Here is a 17,476-nt window from a genome sequence, read left to right as displayed (position 1 = left end):
AGGCAAGCCAAAGAGGAATAGTCAGGACAGGTCAGGGCAACTACTCAGCAACTGTCCTGCTGTGCCATTGCTACTGTTTCAGCTTTAGCAGTGGAGGGCAAGGAGGGAAGCAGCAGAAGAGCATGACAGTTGCTGAGGAGCTGCCCCAGCCTGTCCTGACTGCTTGCCTCGACTGACCTCCTCTGCTTCCCTTCTCCTTGTGGGAAAAAGTTTAAAGGGTGGGGAGGAGGATTGGCAACTTATAAGAAGGGGGAAAGGACAGCGCTTGGCAACCTTTGGTAGGGAGAGGCTTGGCCAGGTCTAAGAGAAGGGTGAGTTTGGCAAGGCCTGGGGACAGAGGAGAGATTGACAAAGGAGTGGGGGTAGGGATGGTTTGAGTGAGTTTTAAGGGGGTGGTTGGTTTGGCCAAGGGAGTTATGTGGCGTGATGGGAGAGTGAAGCAAAGTGAGCAGGGATTGCAGCCCTTAGTGTGTATATATACATAAACATATAGAAACACAGTGGTGAGCTACATAACATTTTCCATAGGTGGTTCACAAATCCTTCTTTTTATTTTACAGAAATAAATCCTCATTTGCCTTGACAAAAAACGTCCAATAGTGCAGCATGTATAATTTATGTAAAATGTGCATGCAGACTGATTCTGCTTCTTGAATACATGGGGAGGAGCATGAAGATATGTAGGGTGCCAAAGCCCCACTCTTGGGCCATTTACTCAGATTCCCCTTGTTCTTTCTGGAGGGGTAATCATTTCAGTCTGCTTCCGCAAAAACAATAAAGAGTAATAGCATCTTAAAGACATGGCAGGAAGTGTGGGGGATGTTTGGCCCTCCAGATGTTGCTAAACTACAACTCCCATCATCCCCAGGCATTGGCCATGCTTGCTGTGGCTGATGGGAATAGTAGCTCAGCAACATCTGGAGGGCCAAAGGCTCCTCGCACCTGGGCTACATGATTCCTTGGGGCTATTGCATCCTGAAGCTTATGTTGGTTTACCATGTCATGAGAATCAGGCCATTGTTTCCAATCTAACCATAAATAGATAATATCCCAGCCAAGACTGCTACAGGCACAGGGCTCTTCTCAGCACCTGGCAACTAAAAAGTAGTCCCAACCAATTACTGGGCACCCCTTATAGCATCACTTAAATCAGCTTAATTTAGTTTTCTGTTCTTTGTTCTGCCAACTAACAGGGTGCAGTATTGCCTGCCTACTCCAGTTTTTGTATGCTGGGCACACTGTGGGTTTTGTAGAGGGGGTTAATCTATGTTTGTTGGGGTGGGTAATTTCTGCCATTAAAATGGGATTAAGCAGATTTATGGAAGAGACAGCTCTCAATTGCTACCAGCCATTTTTGATGATGCCTCTGAATACTGGTTGTCGGGGAGCAAAAGTGGGGAGCGTACTGTTGTGCTCATGTTCTGCATGCGCACTTTCCATAGTCATATGGTTGGCTACTGAGAAAACAGGACTACAGAACACTGGATACAGTGGAGGTTACTCCATCAGTCTTCCTTCAGCCAACCCCTTGCCTGCCTTATTTGAAACCAGATCATGGTATAGAGCTGCTTAACAGCTTCCTCCTCAGTCTCAGCATGGCCCTTGTAGAACTCAGCAGGGAGGAGGATGGGGGCAAGACTAGAATTAGTTGGCTCTGGCTCTACCTGCTATTGCCCTCCTTACCTACTGCTGTACCAATTCCAATGGTCATTAGCCACTGCTGCTGAACTATATGGGCCTTTGGCCTGATCTAGCAGGGTTCTCCTTTATGTCCTTATGCCATGCATTTGGACAGAAGGATTTGCCCCCATTTTTCTTGTCTAGGCTGCTATGCTTTTAACAGGTGTGCAACAGGCAGAACTTAAGGAGGCCCCAAGTTTCCTGATATTGAGATGCTCCAATGGAAAATGCTTCACCAGCTGAATTTCTGCCTGCCATGCAGCTGTTAAAAGGCATAGGATCCATGGAACAGGAGAAACAGTCAAGATGAAAGTGAATCCTCCCAGCCCTTTTTCTTGCTGGGCTATAAAGTGAAAATTTGTAGGTGAAATTTGACCCACTATGGCAGTGTTTTTCTCCCAAACCCTTTTCCTATTGCCCCATCTGCTAAAGACCCTCAGTACATTGTTGAAGAGTCTGTTGAGCACATACTCAGTTTTACTGAGGGGAGGTGTGCAACAAAGGACATACCCAATTCCCCCATGCCAACTACATATTGCAAAGGATGAGGGGTGATGCTGTATTTCACGGAAGTTTTGCTGCTGTCACCCATATTATCTTTGAGAAATCCCTAGAAATTTTGTTTTTAAAAGAACACATTTCCCCAAAAGATAGCTTTATTCTTTATTTTAATGCAGCAGTTTTCAAACTATCTCAAATGTTGGAATGGGGGCACATTAAATCAATGCACCTTCCAAGCCACTGGTGAATTGGCATCCATTGCCACCTGGTGGCTGATTGAAATAACAACACCTACATCAGCAAGCCAGGCTGCCTTGTCCTTTTAACTTTGGCTCTTTTCTTGTCTTGGGTCACTTTCTGAAGAACCCTTTGGCACTCATTGCACACAAAAGGCACTTTCGGCCTCCTCCTGCTCCCTGCAGATTTTTCCAGCAAAGAGAAATGCTTAAATGCTCATGCTCATCTTGCTGAACGTGCCACACCCCAATGCTTGTACAGAGTAATGCCAAGTTTGATGCCATTTCAAGGCTGCAAAGGTGTGTAAATACTATGAGCCATGAGGACTTGGGCCCCGTCTCTGGGAAGGTGCACAAAATCATTAGTCCTTGCCAGAAATATTGAAGCAGCTTATTTTCAGCCCTAGCTCAGGTTATCTTCTTTAACTTCAAGTCTTTCCAAAAGACAGAAGGAAGACAGAGTAACACCAATGGTAGAGAGACCTCTAGGCTGAACAAATGGCCTGCCTCAGAATCCATAGGGGCTTGATTAGTCCAGCAATCAGTAGCCTAAACTGGAACCTGAGACAGTACATTTCAGAGATACTGAGGACAAACAGCTGTGGATGCTTCGTCCCATTAAGCTAAGGTTCCTAAGGGCACTGGACAGGATGGAACTCTGGTTTCGACATGGCAAGACAAGTCTCTGTCTGTGTGTCTCTTGTTTTATATATATACACACACATTCCAGTCTACTGTATCTGAATTACTATTTTAAAAACAGAGATGTGTCAAGGGAAAGGAGAAATGCTATTTATTTCCCCTCTAAATCACATATCAGTTTGAACAGATGCAAATAGCTTCCACAGACTTGTAGGAATAGTCTTCATGATGAAAAGTGATTCATCCCAATCACATAAATTCTTTTAAAAAAATCCTTAAGATTTCTCCACTCAGCTCAGATTTAATTTGAGCCATGACCAGTCCCAGACCTAGTTTTTAATGACAGGGCTTGCAAGTTCATCTGAGCATGTAGAGAGTGCCCATGCTGACAAGGAGTACTTATAACCTGGATGTACATGTGCAAAACTTCAAGATGAGAGGACATATCTTCTAGGAAGGTTGAGCCTAGCACAATTCCCAGCACACCCAGAAGTCACCACAACTGGGAATATTATCTTCTGTTTTTATCAGTAGAGGTGGGGAAGTAGAGTTCATAGAGATGATTTACCTGATGGGCTAGCAAAGTAGAACAAAAGGCAACCTGCCAATGAAGCAGCAGAATAGGGCTGCTTTTCTGAAACATTTGAAGCTTCAATTCACCCATGGCACATTACAGCATGAACAAGGCTTCTGAAAATTCTGGTTTGAGAAGTTGCTATCACCATCTTTCATGTGGCTTTTGAAGTTCCTTTAGCAACAGGAGATCTAACGTATACCACGGAGCTGCTTGAAAATAATAAATAAAATAAAATTTTAAAAAAGGAATTGAATAAAACAAGCAAAGAGCAAACGTGTTCCTGTTCTCCCCATGAGAAGAGTTGGGAAGGCAACAAGGAGAATTAAAAAGTTCCAGGAGAGGCAAGATATATGTATCCTGATACATCCAGGACAAAGGCAGACAGTTTATAACACCATGGCAACAGAATCCAGATGTGAATGCTTGGGAAGTGCAAGGACAGTAAGTGCAAATTGTCACTGATTCTCACAATAAAGTAGGCCTAGGATAGCACACTCCTCAGATGCTGGAAATAATCTACTGGTGTCTCCTGTATAGGTCAGTGCCCTTCTCCAAGCGACGTTCCATCAAACGCTTTAGTCTATTTTAAGAATGCCAGAGTTGGCCTTCAAAAGATAGAGGCTGTCATCAACGAGGAAACTGCAAGGAGAAGAGGAACAAGAATGTTACTAGAGCAATTGGCAAGTGAAGTGATGGACTAGGTTACCCAATAGGCCTAGATCTCAAATTTATCCATTGGTCTTTTCAATCCGTAGAACCTGCACCCTGGGCCAAATAACTGGTGATGTATCTGCCTCTAACCTTGCTTCAACTCTAACTCCATCCACCATATTCCAACCCTTCATATGTCCACAATCACAGGATGCAGATGAAACCTTGAAATGTAAGCCTCCAGAAATAGGAGCTACCTGAACTACATGGCGGACGTAACAACCACCTGCACCCGTATCACCCTGCCTACAACCTAAGATCCACATCTGATGACTTGCTTGTGTGCCCAAGAGTGAAACTGATTAAGTTGGCGAGCACATGAAACAGGTCCTTTTCAGTGCTGGCCTGTCAGTTGTGGAACTCTCTTTCAGTTAGTATTTGTTTGGCCCCTTCAGTTCAGGTGCTCAAGACGACCTTAAAAACTTAACTTTTTACTACTGCCTTCGCAAGAGAATTTTGGTGATCTAATTCAGTATCTCTTATTTGTTTGTTTGTACCCACTCAGTGTTCATACTCTGCCTGAGGTTCTATTGTTTTTATTTCTCTCTGTGCATTGTTTTGTGAGGGTTTGGCCCTGAAAAGTGACTAATACGGAGCCCAAATGAATGAATGAATGAATGCACACACTTTCTGCTCCAGCCAAAAGGCTACATGTCATTTTATTTAATGAAGATATATTAAATGAGCTCCAGTTTAACATGGGATTGGCTGCAGGCCACAGATTCCAATATGTACTAGCTTCTGAGGTTTAGTATGCTGTAGATCAGGAGTGGGGAACCTTTGGGGTGATGGGAGTTGTACTTCAGCAACATCTGGAGGGTCAAAGATTCCTCACACTCATTGTAGATCAGTGGTGGTAAACCTGTGGCCCTCCAGATACTGCTGTTGAGACTACAACTCCTATAATCACTGACGATTTGCCATGCTAGCTGAGATTGATGGGAGTTGAAGTCCCAACATCTGGAGGAGCACAGTTTCCCCATGCCTGCTGTAGATGGTGGTCTTCTCCTGTTTGTCCCCACCATATCATATTTAGGGGTACATTGCCCCTGAACATGGAACTTCCATTCTTTGTTATTATGGCTAGCAGCTGTTGATAGACCTACATCCTCCATGAATTCACCAGATCCTTTCCTAAAGCCATCTAAATAAGGCAGCCTTCCCTAACATGGCAACCTCCAGATAGTTTGGACTACAACTCCCATCAGCCCTAGCCAGCACAGTTATGTTGGGCTGATGGGCATTGTAGTCCAAAACATCTGGAGGGCACCAAGTTGGGGAAGGCAGAAATAAAATGAGTCATCATCATATCTTGCAGGCAGCAAGACAGAGATCAAATGGCAGAAGGCACACACACAAACACAAAGGTGAGGCAAGCAAACTTGGCTGACCTGTAGAAAAGGATATTGACCGGGATGGTGCTGATGTGCCAGATGGCATGGGCATCAAAGACCCAAAAGAGTGGCGGGAAGTCCAGGAGCTCCAGGAGGGCCAAAGCTTGGAGAAGCAGCACAACTGCCACACACTTCCAGACATAAGGCAGACGTTGCTGGTTTCTCATGCACCAACCCAGCCACCAGAGGAGATTGAGGAGGCCTACAAGGTACAGTAGAAAGAGGAAAATATCAGTACCATTACTTGGTAGTCACAGATCACTATAGTAGTTAGATCACTTATGCACACGTATGCACATGTTGACATACCAGTGCCACTGGGAGGTCTGGACCAGACTGCTTCCTCCTTAGGACCAAATCCCAAAAAAGGTCAGGAGTTCACAGGAGTATTCTCCCCTCACATATACACAAAATCATCAGCAGAAAAAACTTGAGGGAAACTAGAAAAATCCAGGAAGTTGCAGGTTGTGGCTCCGCTTCCAAACTCTAATTGGGCCATAAAGCCCCTTCTGCTTATTTTTAGGATGAGCTGCTACGTGTCTCCACAAAATAATTCTTTGCTCAGGTGAGAGAAGAAAAACAGAACGATGGGAAATGGTCACTCTAATGCCATTCTGTAGTCAGGCAGAGAGAAGGGCTTATCAGAGATCATCTGACTTGAATCAAGAACTGCAGAGCCCAAGGCTTGAACGTAGTCTAGTAACCTACCATGAATCGCACATGCTCAAACCTCAGAGGCCTCTTAGTTGCAGAAAGAAACAAGGTTCATGCAACATTGGACCTGTGCAATCAGCTGACCCCATAAACCTTCTGGATTAAACAGACCTGGTGTAAGGTTTGAAAAAAGGGCTATGTCTCCTAGAGGAGTACCATATCGCCTGCTACTTTTCAGGCTTCATCTCAAGAGCCTTCTTCTGTCCAGCCACCTCTAAAAACTGACAACAGGGACTGCGGGTTGGAGAATACAAGCTCCCCTATGGATCTGGGTATGACTGCAATCACACTAGTTTGGCTCTAAGAAAATTTGAATTGCTTTCTCTTGGTGACTTTCTAGCTCAAGGGAATCCAGCAAGGAGTGCTAGATATTCCGGCATTAGCTTATACCGCAGCTTCAAAGTAACCGATACAGAGGCTGAGTCATTCCCAGTGGAAAGTATCTCACACAAACAGTAGCAACAGAACAAGGCGGGCACACACCTTTCTTATATATTTCAGTTTAGAGGAATTGAGATAAGTCACACACACACTCATACATATATCATGTGTGTATGTGAAGGTGTGTGCCTGCCTTGCTTGAATGCCTCCATTTAGAGAGGTTGGGGGATTCAAGCAGAATGCTGTACAAGGTTTATCTGCTAGGCCACACCTCCACACCAACCAATACCAGTCCCCACTGTTCATATCAATCCATGTCTGGCAAAAAAAGAGGAGCTGGGGAGAACATTGCTCTATCAGGCCTCACCTATTACCACATTGGCAGCCATATTGTAACCATAGTCAAAGCGGACAAGTGTCAGATATGAGACGTGGCAGGCCAAGAAAAGGAGCAAGAAAACCCCAACGACGATGGCAAAGGCTGGACGTTTCAGACCCAGGGTCCTGCAACAAAAAGCAGATAGTGCTGAAGAAACTCCTAAGGATGGCTAGCAAGTGGGCTGCACCCGGCCTCTCAGCATATCCCAGAGATGGGGAACCTGTGGCCCTCCAGATGTTGTTGAACTCCAACTCCCATCAGCCCGAGCCAGGCCAATGGGCAAGAATTATGGAAATTAGAGTCCAACAGCATCTGGTTTCCCATTCTTGGCTTAGAAGTGCAAATGTGCTGTGAAGGCCAATCCTTCTACCCAGAAACTTAGTTACATCCCGCTTAGACTACTGTAACACGCTCTACGTGGGGCTGCCTCTGAAGACTGTTCGGAAACTTCAGTTGGTGCAATGAGCTGCAGCCAGAATGTTAACTGGGGCTGGTTACAGGGATCATACAACTCCCCTGCTGCACCAGCTCCATTGGCTGCCAATCTGTTTCCGGACACAATTCAAAGTGCTGGTTATGACCTATAATGCCCTATACGGCTTAGGTCCAGGATATCTGTCAGACCGTATCTCCCTATATGAACCTGCCTGGACCCTGAGATCTTCAGGAGAGACCCTTCTCGTAATCCCAACATCTTCACAAGTGCGACTGGTGGGGACACGAGACAGGGCCTTTTCGGTGGCTTCCCCTAGGCTCTGGAACTCCCTCCCTAGGGAGGCAAGAATGGCCTCCTCTGTGCAGTCCTTCCGCCGACAGCTAAAGACTTTTTTCTTCTAGCAGGCTTTTGGAACTGAAGGCTTTTAGGGTAGTGGCTGAAGAGGGTACTGTATGTTATTGTTTTACTTGTATACTCTTAAACTGGGTTGCAGTATTTTAAGTGTACGGCTAATTGGTTTTAACATCTTAATAGTTTAATTCTGTTTTAATGCTGATTTTTATATGTTTATATGCTTTATATGTTTATATGTTCTTAATGATATGTACTTACTTTTATCTGGAAGCCGCCTTGAGTTCCAGTTTGGAAAAAGGGCAGGGTATAAATAAAGATGATAATACTAATACTAATAATAAAACTTGAATGGTCAGAAAACAACGGCATTTTCTGCTTGCCTGATTGAGAACACTGATTGGTTACTACTATAACAGAAAGTCTGGCGTTATTCCAGGCAGCGGACTGCTGTATAGCCCTCCTTACTTGCAGTTCTCTACATTTTGTTTGGCTTTGTCCTTGGGTTCTTCCTCTGTTCGTACATTTCTTGTCCACAAACATTTCCTCTTGAGGTTCTGACCTGTTCTTTCGCTGTTGTTCAGCTTTAGAATAAGAGCCAACTATGAGAACTGTGAAAGTGTACATACAAAGGAGAGGATGAGAGAGGGCCTTGTGGGCTTACACATTTTAAAGCTGGGGAAGGTGATGTGTGCAAACCAGGTGTGCTCATTACCTGGTTATATGAGGAATATATAACCAGCCAGTCTTGGGGGTTACGAATGCTGAGCGAAATGGGACTCCAGGCCATGACCTGGCAACATTCCTCTAGAAAAGTAGTGCCCCCTGGCAATGACCAAGATGAAAAGCATTCCAAGATACTTGCTGAAGGGCTATTTCAAGGTCAGTATTTCATTTAAATGACTTCAGTTGGGCACAGGACATTAGGAGTGGCCTTCACCAGCTACTTGTTCTCTTTTTGAAGACAGATCAGGTAAAAGTTAGAGTACAAACACACCTTGGCTGAATTGTATTCTGCTTACACAGTTGACACCGCTGAACTGCTGTGGTTTAATTTTACTTATTTATATCCTACTGTAAGTATGAATATTCTCTGGGATGTTGCTCAGTGATAAAACATGCTTTGCATGCAAAAGGCCCCAGGTTCAATCTCCAGCAACTCCAGATAGGGCTAGAAATGATGACTGTCTGAAGCCTTGCAGAGCTTCAGATAGTCACTGTGGACAAGGAATAGCCAACATACTGCCTTCCAGGGGCTGTTGGACTCCAACTCCTATCAGCCCCAGCCAGCATGGTCAATGGTCAGTGAAGATGAGAAGCGTAGTCCAACAAACATCTGGAGGGCACCACATTGGCTACTCTTGCTATAGACAAGATGTAGTAATGGTGACCTAAGTTTAAACTGCTTTAAAAGGGATTTAGATAAATTCACAAGCAGGCAAGTGTATTGTGTTCATGTCTTGTCTGTGGTCATCCCATAGGCATCTGTGGGTTGGCCACTGTGGGTAACAGAACGTTGAACTAAGTGGGCCTTTCAACTGATCTGCCAGGGCTTAGAAGGAGATAAACTCACCTGACACAACACAAGTATACAGAATGGAGGATGACTGCTGATGCACAGAAATAATCCATTTTCTGCAGGAAGAGAAATTTAGTAAGAGATCTGGGCCAGTTCTCAGTCAGTGCTCTTTAAAAAAACCTCCATATTATTCATGCTGATTCCTGCCTTTTCTCAAGTAACATGAAACTTCATATTTTTTTTCTTTCTTTCTCCCATGATTATGATCTGCAAATTCTCAGCAACCTGTTTGGACTATTTTGACACCTGGCTGTTTCCAGGTATGGCTAGAGCATTCCAGGAATGCTTCATCTTGGTGATGTCGTCTTATCCTTCCTCAAAATCCACTTATTACAAGCACTCTTCTTCTTTTTTTAAGTAACTGTCACCGTCCTGGACAAGGGCTGGGGAGACCAAGATTCACTCATTCATAAAGCTTGGGCCGGTCATTTACTTTCAACCTAGCCTACCTCACAGGATAAAATGGGGGGGATGGACCATGAACTCTGTCTTGACTTCCTTGGAGGAAATATGAGATATAAAATGTTTGGGGCAGCCTATTAGATCTTCCGCCCCTAATGAAAAGAAGCCAAACTACATGTAGACAAATATTCATTCCCAGTTTACCCCTGTCTTTTTCTCTCTTCCCCTTCACTGAATTTTAGATTGGGGCTCTTTGTTATGAAATGCCATCCAGATTTATGATGCACCAGAAATAAACAACAACAACTACGGTCATTGAGCCTGAGAAGATTATGATCCTAAGCACACTTATGTGAAAGAGAGTCTCAGGCTGGAATCTTAACCCCACTTAACTAAGAGTAAACTCTATTGATTTCAGTGGATTTACTTCTCAGTATACATGGATAGGATTGTGCTGTCATGCAAGCTGTAGCATTTACTTGCAATTAAATCAGGTGGGTTTTTTTTGCTATTTACATTATTTTTCTTTTCTTTTTAAAATAATAACGCTAGAGATGTTTTTGCCATGTGTTCAAAATTTTCCCGAAGCATCATCGTTTTCATGACACAACAGCAACATTGCTCACCTCAGTTACATTTGTTTCTCGAGTATGGAAAACTGTAGACCAGAACCAGGCATTTAAAGAGACCTAAAGGAGAGGGGGAGTGAGGAAGAAGGGAAAGAAAGAAAAACCTTAAAATACCACATTCTACAAGATCAGGTTGTTAAAACTGGGATTGACCATAAAGCACAGAAGTATATAAAAATGAGCCACTCTGCCAGGCACCTGGGTGACTATCATATGGTACTTAAACCAACAAACCTAGAGCGGCTACTGATTCAGAAGAAAGCCCTCTTCCCCCATGTTTAATGTAGGGGAAATCATGCTGGCTTTGCTTACTGGATTGTTGTAATAATGTACATGAAACACTTTGAAGCACTCAAAAAGTGCTATATAAATGTTAGCTTTCATCATCATCTATAATTTCTCTCCACCACCATCATCATTATCAGCGTGGGGAGGAGAGCCTGGCTGGGAGTCCAGAGTCTGTGAGTTCAAATCCTCACTCATGTCTGCTGGGTGTCAAGGGCCAGCTAAAGATCACCCCCACAGTGAGTGGCTCAGTGGTTACGTGCTCTGCCACCTGTGCAGCCGTGGGCAAGCTGCATAGTCCCAAGGAGCCCAATTGCCCCCCAGCTGGCAGTTGCGGACAAGGAAGGGGCTGGCTTGTGCAGCTGTGGCAAGCTGAGCAGGACCTAGCCAGCTGGGGAGGATTAGCCTCAGAGGGAGGTGATGGTAAACCCCCTCTGAATACTGCTTACCATGAAAACCCTATTCATAGGGTAGCCATAAGTCGGGATTGACTTGAAGGCAGTCTATTTCTCCATCATTATCTATAATTTCTATCCCACCACTTTGCTCAAATTGCTGTCAAGGTGGCTTCCAAATCAGAACTCAACTTCTCTACAAGAGTAAACATGAACTAGAACAAACTGCCTGGAAAAAACACCCCTAAGCATTGTTCCAAAACATAATTCTAAAAACAGCACTGAAAAGATATCAGCTAATTCAACAATCCTTTGTCCAAGTACCCACAAGGCCACAGGTAGAGCGGTCTGGGTTTGTCCTCCATGAGAGATGCCCTCCTTACTCCCTCCCTTCACTCTGCATTCCTTGAAACAGCTTGGACTGAGGAGTACAGCGCCGTGTGCTTCCACTAGTCCCCTTGCTGGCATGACCTGTTTCCTGCCCTCCCGCCCTCCCATCAAGACCTTAAGCAGCAGGAAGCCCTCCTTGTTTTTGTGCTCTCCAGTTTTCTCCTTCCTTGAAGTAGAAGAGAAGGAAATGAAGGCACACACACATTGTGATAGTGGCAAACTAACGTTTAACAATGACTTACCCAAGCAAAGGCGATGCAGGTATTGTACATGGGAGAAGAACGGGGGACAGCAGCTTTGTATCTGTTCAGCATCACTAAATTGGCAAGTCCATTAAGGAATGAAGCAAAGGCAGAAGCAGGCTCCTGAAAAAACAGGAAACGGGAAAAGGGCCACTGGGGGTGGGGTGGGGTGGGGTGGGGTGAATGGAGGGAAGAGGAGAAGAAGGAAACAATCAACCAGAAATGAGAATGTATACACAGTTCTTCAGAATGGCTTAAGGCAAGGGTAGCCAGCGTGGTGCCCTCCAGATGTTGCTGGACCCCGATTCCTATTATCCCTGACCACTGGCCATGAGGGCTGGGGCTGATGGGAGTTGGAATCCAACGACATCTGGAGGAGACCACATTGGCTATCCCTGACTTAAGGGATTCCAAACTGGGATGCCTGTTTTGTGTGTGTGTGAATGTACATATATAGAGGGAGGGGCAACGTAGGAGAAATTAAATTAGGAGTGGTCCCCAAAACCTAAGTAACAGACAAGAAAGTGGGAAAGGTGAGCTCTGACTTCTTTTCCCCCCCTCGCTTGACTAGGTGTGATGCCATGCCATATATGCAATTAGGAATTGGATGTATTGTTTGTGTGTTTTTGTTTTTTGAGTTTATGGTATTTATTGTATTTATATATTGTCCTTGCTTTTACCTTGTATGTACACCGCCCAGAGAGCCTTCGGGTGGTATATAAATTAAATTAAATTAATTAATTAATTAATTAAATAAATAAATAAATAGCAAGTACAAGAGTGGATCCAGGCCCTGACTAATTGGAGGGTTGGGAAGCCTTAACCTTTTGCCCCGTTGCCCCTAAACTGGTCTTTGGTGCCAATTGGAGCTTTCATTGAAATGGGGAAAAAAGTTTTGGGAAGGCAATTATTGTCCAGATCATGGCAGGAAGAGAAAGAGTTAAAGTTCAGCTCTGTATGGTCGTAAGGCTGCTATGTACATGCATGTTTAGTTGCATTCACACAGCTAAGTCATGGCTAGTTTGGCTCTCAGGGACACCCCCACCCTCATCTCTTCCTCTTGGGCCTGGAAGCCTGATGTTATTTTTATGAAGGGGAACACAAAAAGCATGCTATGGTTGCCTAGGAATGTTTTCAGCTATTTACCAGATTTCTCCCTTTCCCTACATCCTGGTGTATGGGGTAGATGGGGGGAAAGGCAGCCAAAGAGAGGTCATGGGCGTAAAACTGCAGAACCATTGCAGAGGCACTGGAAGGTTGTACGTTCTGTATCTCCCTGCAGACCCACCAAGAGAGGAACATGTCCCTACTCTCTAGCGTAAAGGTGCTACAGTTCACTGGCTGAGCACATGCTCTGCATCCTGAAGGTCCCAGGTTCAATCCCTGGCATCTCCAGTTAAAAGGATCTTGTACACTGGCTGCCCATTAACTACCAGGCTAAGTTTAAGGTTCTGGTTTTGGTGTATAAAGCTCTATACAGCTTGGGACCAGGATACTTGAAAAATTGTCTTACCCCTTATATACCTAGTCGATCACTACGATATGCAGGTGAGGGCCTCCTACAGATACCATCTTATCAGGAGGTCCATTCCAAACAACATAGGAAGCGGACCTTTAGTGTAGTGGCATCTACCCTTTGGAATTCCCTCCCCTTAAATATTAAGCAGGCACCATCTCTGTTATGTGTTCAGTGCCTACTGAAGACATTCCTCTTTCAACAAGCCCTTGAAGTAGAGACCTTATCCCAGTCTGTGTCTTTGTTGGAATTGCTTTGTAATATGTTTTTAAAGCTTTTTTAAAAAAGATGTTTTTAAATATTTTTTGTTTTAATATATTTTAAAGTCTGTTTTTAAAATGTTTTAGAGTGTTTCTAGTGTTTTGTTTGCTGCCCTGGGCTCCTTCTGGGAGGAAGGGTGGGATATAAATTTAATGAATAAAATAAATAATAAATAATAATACAGGAGAGCTCAAGAAAGACCTCGGCTGAAGGCCCTGAAGAGGCACTCCTAGTCAGAGTAGACTATACTGGGCTCAGTGGGCAAATTGTCTTACCTGCTACAAAGCAAGTGTGTATATTTGTGAAGGTGAGCCAGCTTGGCTTTACAAATATAGCTTACCTTTCCATGAAACTGAGGCACTTTGTATCCTTCCTGGACGTAAAGGCCCACAGTGAACCACATACATTCGTATTTACAATCATCTCTGCAGGTCCATCCTGAAATACAGACGGGAGGGTAACATATCAAAATTAGGGCAAGGGAATTGATTTGGCCAATGCCCCAAAGCAATAGAACACCGTGAAATGATTTTAAAAGTGCAGGATGGGAATGGGAGACTCAGATTTGCCAAGTTTGTTTTATTTTAAGGGACTCCAGTTTATTCATGTTACTTGGATTTTGTTTTTCTTCTGGCAAGCCTCTTGTGGGCAAAATTGAACAGGGTTCAGAAAGCAAGCTTGTTTGTTTTTTAAATGAAGCACATGTTGAACCCTGCTTGGGTTCAGGAAAGCTACAAATGCAAATATAGTATCTCTGTTAGAACCATAATCTGATAGCTCATAAGACAGTGGCACGGAACCTGTAGTTTCCAGATGCTGTTGGAGTCCAGCTCCTATTGGCCCCAACCAGAATCAGAGATGAGAAAAATTGTAGCCAAATATCTGGAGGACCACAGGTTCCATCCTCATGCCATATGGGTTGCTCAGAATTAAATGTATGTTTGAGGTTTTCTGAGTGAGACAGGTAGGATGAAGACAGGCAGGATGAGGAACTGCTTTGATCATATATACACACTTAGTTTATTTTAAATCCAAGGAGTTCAACATGGTATACATGGTTCTTCCCCTCACCTATTTTATCTTCACAACAATCCTGTGTGGTAGGTTAGACTGAGATATAACAGCAAACCCAAGATCACCCAGTAAGCTTCAAGGATAAGTGGAGATTATCCAGTCCTACAGGCACTACACAACACTGGTTGATTAATTGGGGAGTATATTTAACTGGAAGATCCTCCGTGGTGCAGAGTGGTAATCGACGCAGCCGAAAGCTCTGCTCACGGTCAGAGTTTGATTCCGACGGAAGGAGGAAGTCAAATCTCCAGTAAAAGGGGTCGAGGTCCATTCAGCCTTCCATCCATCTGTGGTGGGTAAAATGAGTACCCGGCATATGCTTGGGGGTAAAGAAAGGCCGGGGACGGAACTGGCAGTCCCACCCCATATATACAGTCTGCCTAGTAAACGTCGCAAGACATCACCCTAAGAGTCAGAAATGACTCGCACTACAAGTGCAGGGACACCTTTACCTTTATATTTAATTGAACCTAGGTTTACTTCTGAGTAAACATACACAGGAGCTAGCTGCCATGTAAATGATAGCACACTTTATACTACCTACAAGGAACTTAGTAATTAAAGAATTCTGGCTTCTTCCCACTTAGTGGCTATAACTTCAAAGAAACCTGGAGGGCAAATAAGGGGTTGAACCATATTCCTAGCAGTGAGAACAACAATAAATCACACAGCTGGTTCTCTTTTGAGCCCATAAGAAGCCTGGGAGAAATAAATCCTGCAGGGATGTTTATAGCAATGGGAGGAGCTAGCTGATGCGTAGAGTCTCACTGAAGAAAGATCCTTTAAAAACATTAAAAATAGTTGTCTAAGGAATAGTTTACCTAAGGAATGGAGAATGGTTACCCACCCCTACATCTTTTGATTACAAAATGGAAATGGACTGCCTTCAAGTTGATCCCAACTTATGGCTACCCTATGAATAGGGTTTTCATGGTAAACGGTATTTGGGGGAGGTTTACCATTGCCTCCTTTTGAGGCTAGTCCTGCCACAGCTGCACAAGCCAGCCCCTTCCTTGTCTGCAACTGCAAGCTGGGGCACAACTGGGCTTCTTGGGACTATGCAGCTTGCCCACGGCTGCACAGCTAGCAGGGCATGTAACGCCTGAGTCACTCACTGAGGGGGTGATCTTTAGCTGGTCCTTTACACCCAGGAGACACAAGCAGGGTTTGAACTCACATACTCTGGACTCCCAGCCAGGCTCTCCTCCCCACTGTGCTATACCAGCTGAATACAGGCAAGTTATAAATAGCCCTTAGTAGTAGTAGCAGTAATAGTAGTAGTAGTAGTAATATCTTTTCAACTGTTTTGTATTGATTTAAATGTGTAATTATGTTTGATTTCTTGTAATACTGTAAAATGCTTAGAGAAGCTTATTTTGAAGTATAAAGTGGTATACTAACTAATTCATTAATACACAGAGGCAGGTTCCAAGGTATAGTAAAGTCCTATTTGCCACAATAGGCAGAGGCAATGGACTGCCTTCAAGTCGATCCCAACTTATGGCTACCCTATGAATAGGGTTTTCATGGTAAGCAGTATTCAGAGGTGGTTTACCATTGCCTTCCTCTGAGGCTGAGAGGCAGTGACTGGCCCAAGTTTACCCAGTGAGCTTCATGGCTGTGTGGGGATTCGAACAGTGATCTCCCAGGTTGTAGTCCAACACTCTAACCACTACACCAAGGAAGATACTAATGCTATAGCACAGCAGCTGTGCACAGTCTCATGCTTGGGGCTTTAGGCCGTAAATACGCATTTATCTGAGAATAAATTCCACCGCACTCAATGGGACTTACTTCTAAGTAAACATGCATGGAATTGCACTGTTAGAGGGTCAGGTGCGACATCAGATTGACACTACTTCCAGAGTTCGTTACCCACTGACGTGGGAAATGCACTTTGCACATGTTCAGAAACTCCGCTCACTAGGACAACTTCCTTCCACGCGTTCTAAGGAGGGGGCGGGAAAGAGTCTCCGTAATTGGGGAAGAGCGAAAGGAGGAGGCACCGTAAAGCATATATCGTGCCTATGAAGAAAACTAGATGGGGCACCGTTCTTTATGGGCGTGGCTATGCAAAATAATCCATGCTGTGGACCCCAGCGCCTCGTCCCTTACTGTGGGCGTGGCCCTCCCTTGGTTAGGGTGGCTGGGAGGCTTTTAGTACCTGTGAGGCTCATATAGAGCGGCTGCTGGGAACGGAAGTGCCGCAGCCCGGCCCCGGAGCAGTTGCGCCTCTCGCAATGAGTCAAGCAGTCTCGATAGACGGGCTCCCGGTCCCCCCGCGAACCCTGTGTGGGGACCGGGCCGGCTCCCGTCACCCCCAGTAAAAGCAGCAGCGCGGTCCGAGCCGCCATCCCGCCTCCAGGGAGGCTATAAGCAACACTTCTGGTTTACACCGGAAATATTCCTTTTTACTAGCTGGAAAACCCATAGAGTTAGGGAAACTCGAGGTGTATGCTCAAAGGTTCCGCCATGGCCTCAAGGGACAGAGGATTGTGGGAAATGTAGTTGTCGGTCCCACTTCGAGATCTGAGAGAATTTTGAGGTGAAACTTCCCATTCCACAGAGAAGCAGAAAATCAACAGGGAAAAGATTCCTCATCGCTGCTCGCCCCTGAAGCACTACAAACACGAAAATCGCGTCTTGTCCAATTAACCGCGGTGTGGCCGTCTTCTACCTTTTTTAAAAAAAATAAATGGCT

General features: G+C 44.6%; 1 protein-coding gene across 3 annotated transcripts; it reads right to left on the bottom strand.

Annotated features, from left to right (window-relative positions):
* Positions 1-529: 529 nt before the first annotated feature.
* On the bottom strand, positions 530-17,271 carry PGAP3 (post-GPI attachment to proteins phospholipase 3). Of its 3 annotated transcripts, none has more exons than XM_061589459.1 (8): positions 16,940-17,266; positions 14,042-14,139; positions 11,925-12,047; positions 10,610-10,672; positions 9,576-9,637; positions 7,204-7,340; positions 5,739-5,943; positions 530-4,275 (listed from the first exon to the last, which is right to left on the bottom strand). In XM_061589459.1, the coding sequence occupies exons 1-8, from the start codon at positions 17,127-17,129 to the stop codon at positions 4,212-4,214; spliced, it is 942 nt and encodes a 313-aa protein (XP_061445443.1). In that variant the 5' UTR covers positions 17,130-17,266; the 3' UTR covers positions 530-4,211. The 3 variants fall into 3 exon arrangements, 2 of the variants coding, with proteins under 2 accessions (XP_061445443.1, XP_061445442.1); XM_061589458.1 differs by having other exon boundaries at positions 11,925-12,077; positions 16,940-17,259; XR_009758396.1 differs by lacking the exons at positions 530-4,275; positions 5,739-5,943 and adding an exon at positions 8,471-8,613 and having other exon boundaries at positions 7,254-7,340; positions 11,925-12,077; positions 16,940-17,271.
* Positions 17,272-17,476: the final 205 nt, after the last annotated feature.

This window comes from Rhineura floridana, chromosome 11 (assembly GCF_030035675.1).
Source record: "Rhineura floridana isolate rRhiFlo1 chromosome 11, rRhiFlo1.hap2, whole genome shotgun sequence".
Taxonomy (NCBI): Eukaryota; Metazoa; Chordata; class Lepidosauria; order Squamata; family Rhineuridae; genus Rhineura; species Rhineura floridana.
The sequence above is the reverse complement of the archived record's forward strand: the minus strand, read 5'-3'. Positions and strand labels throughout refer to the sequence as shown.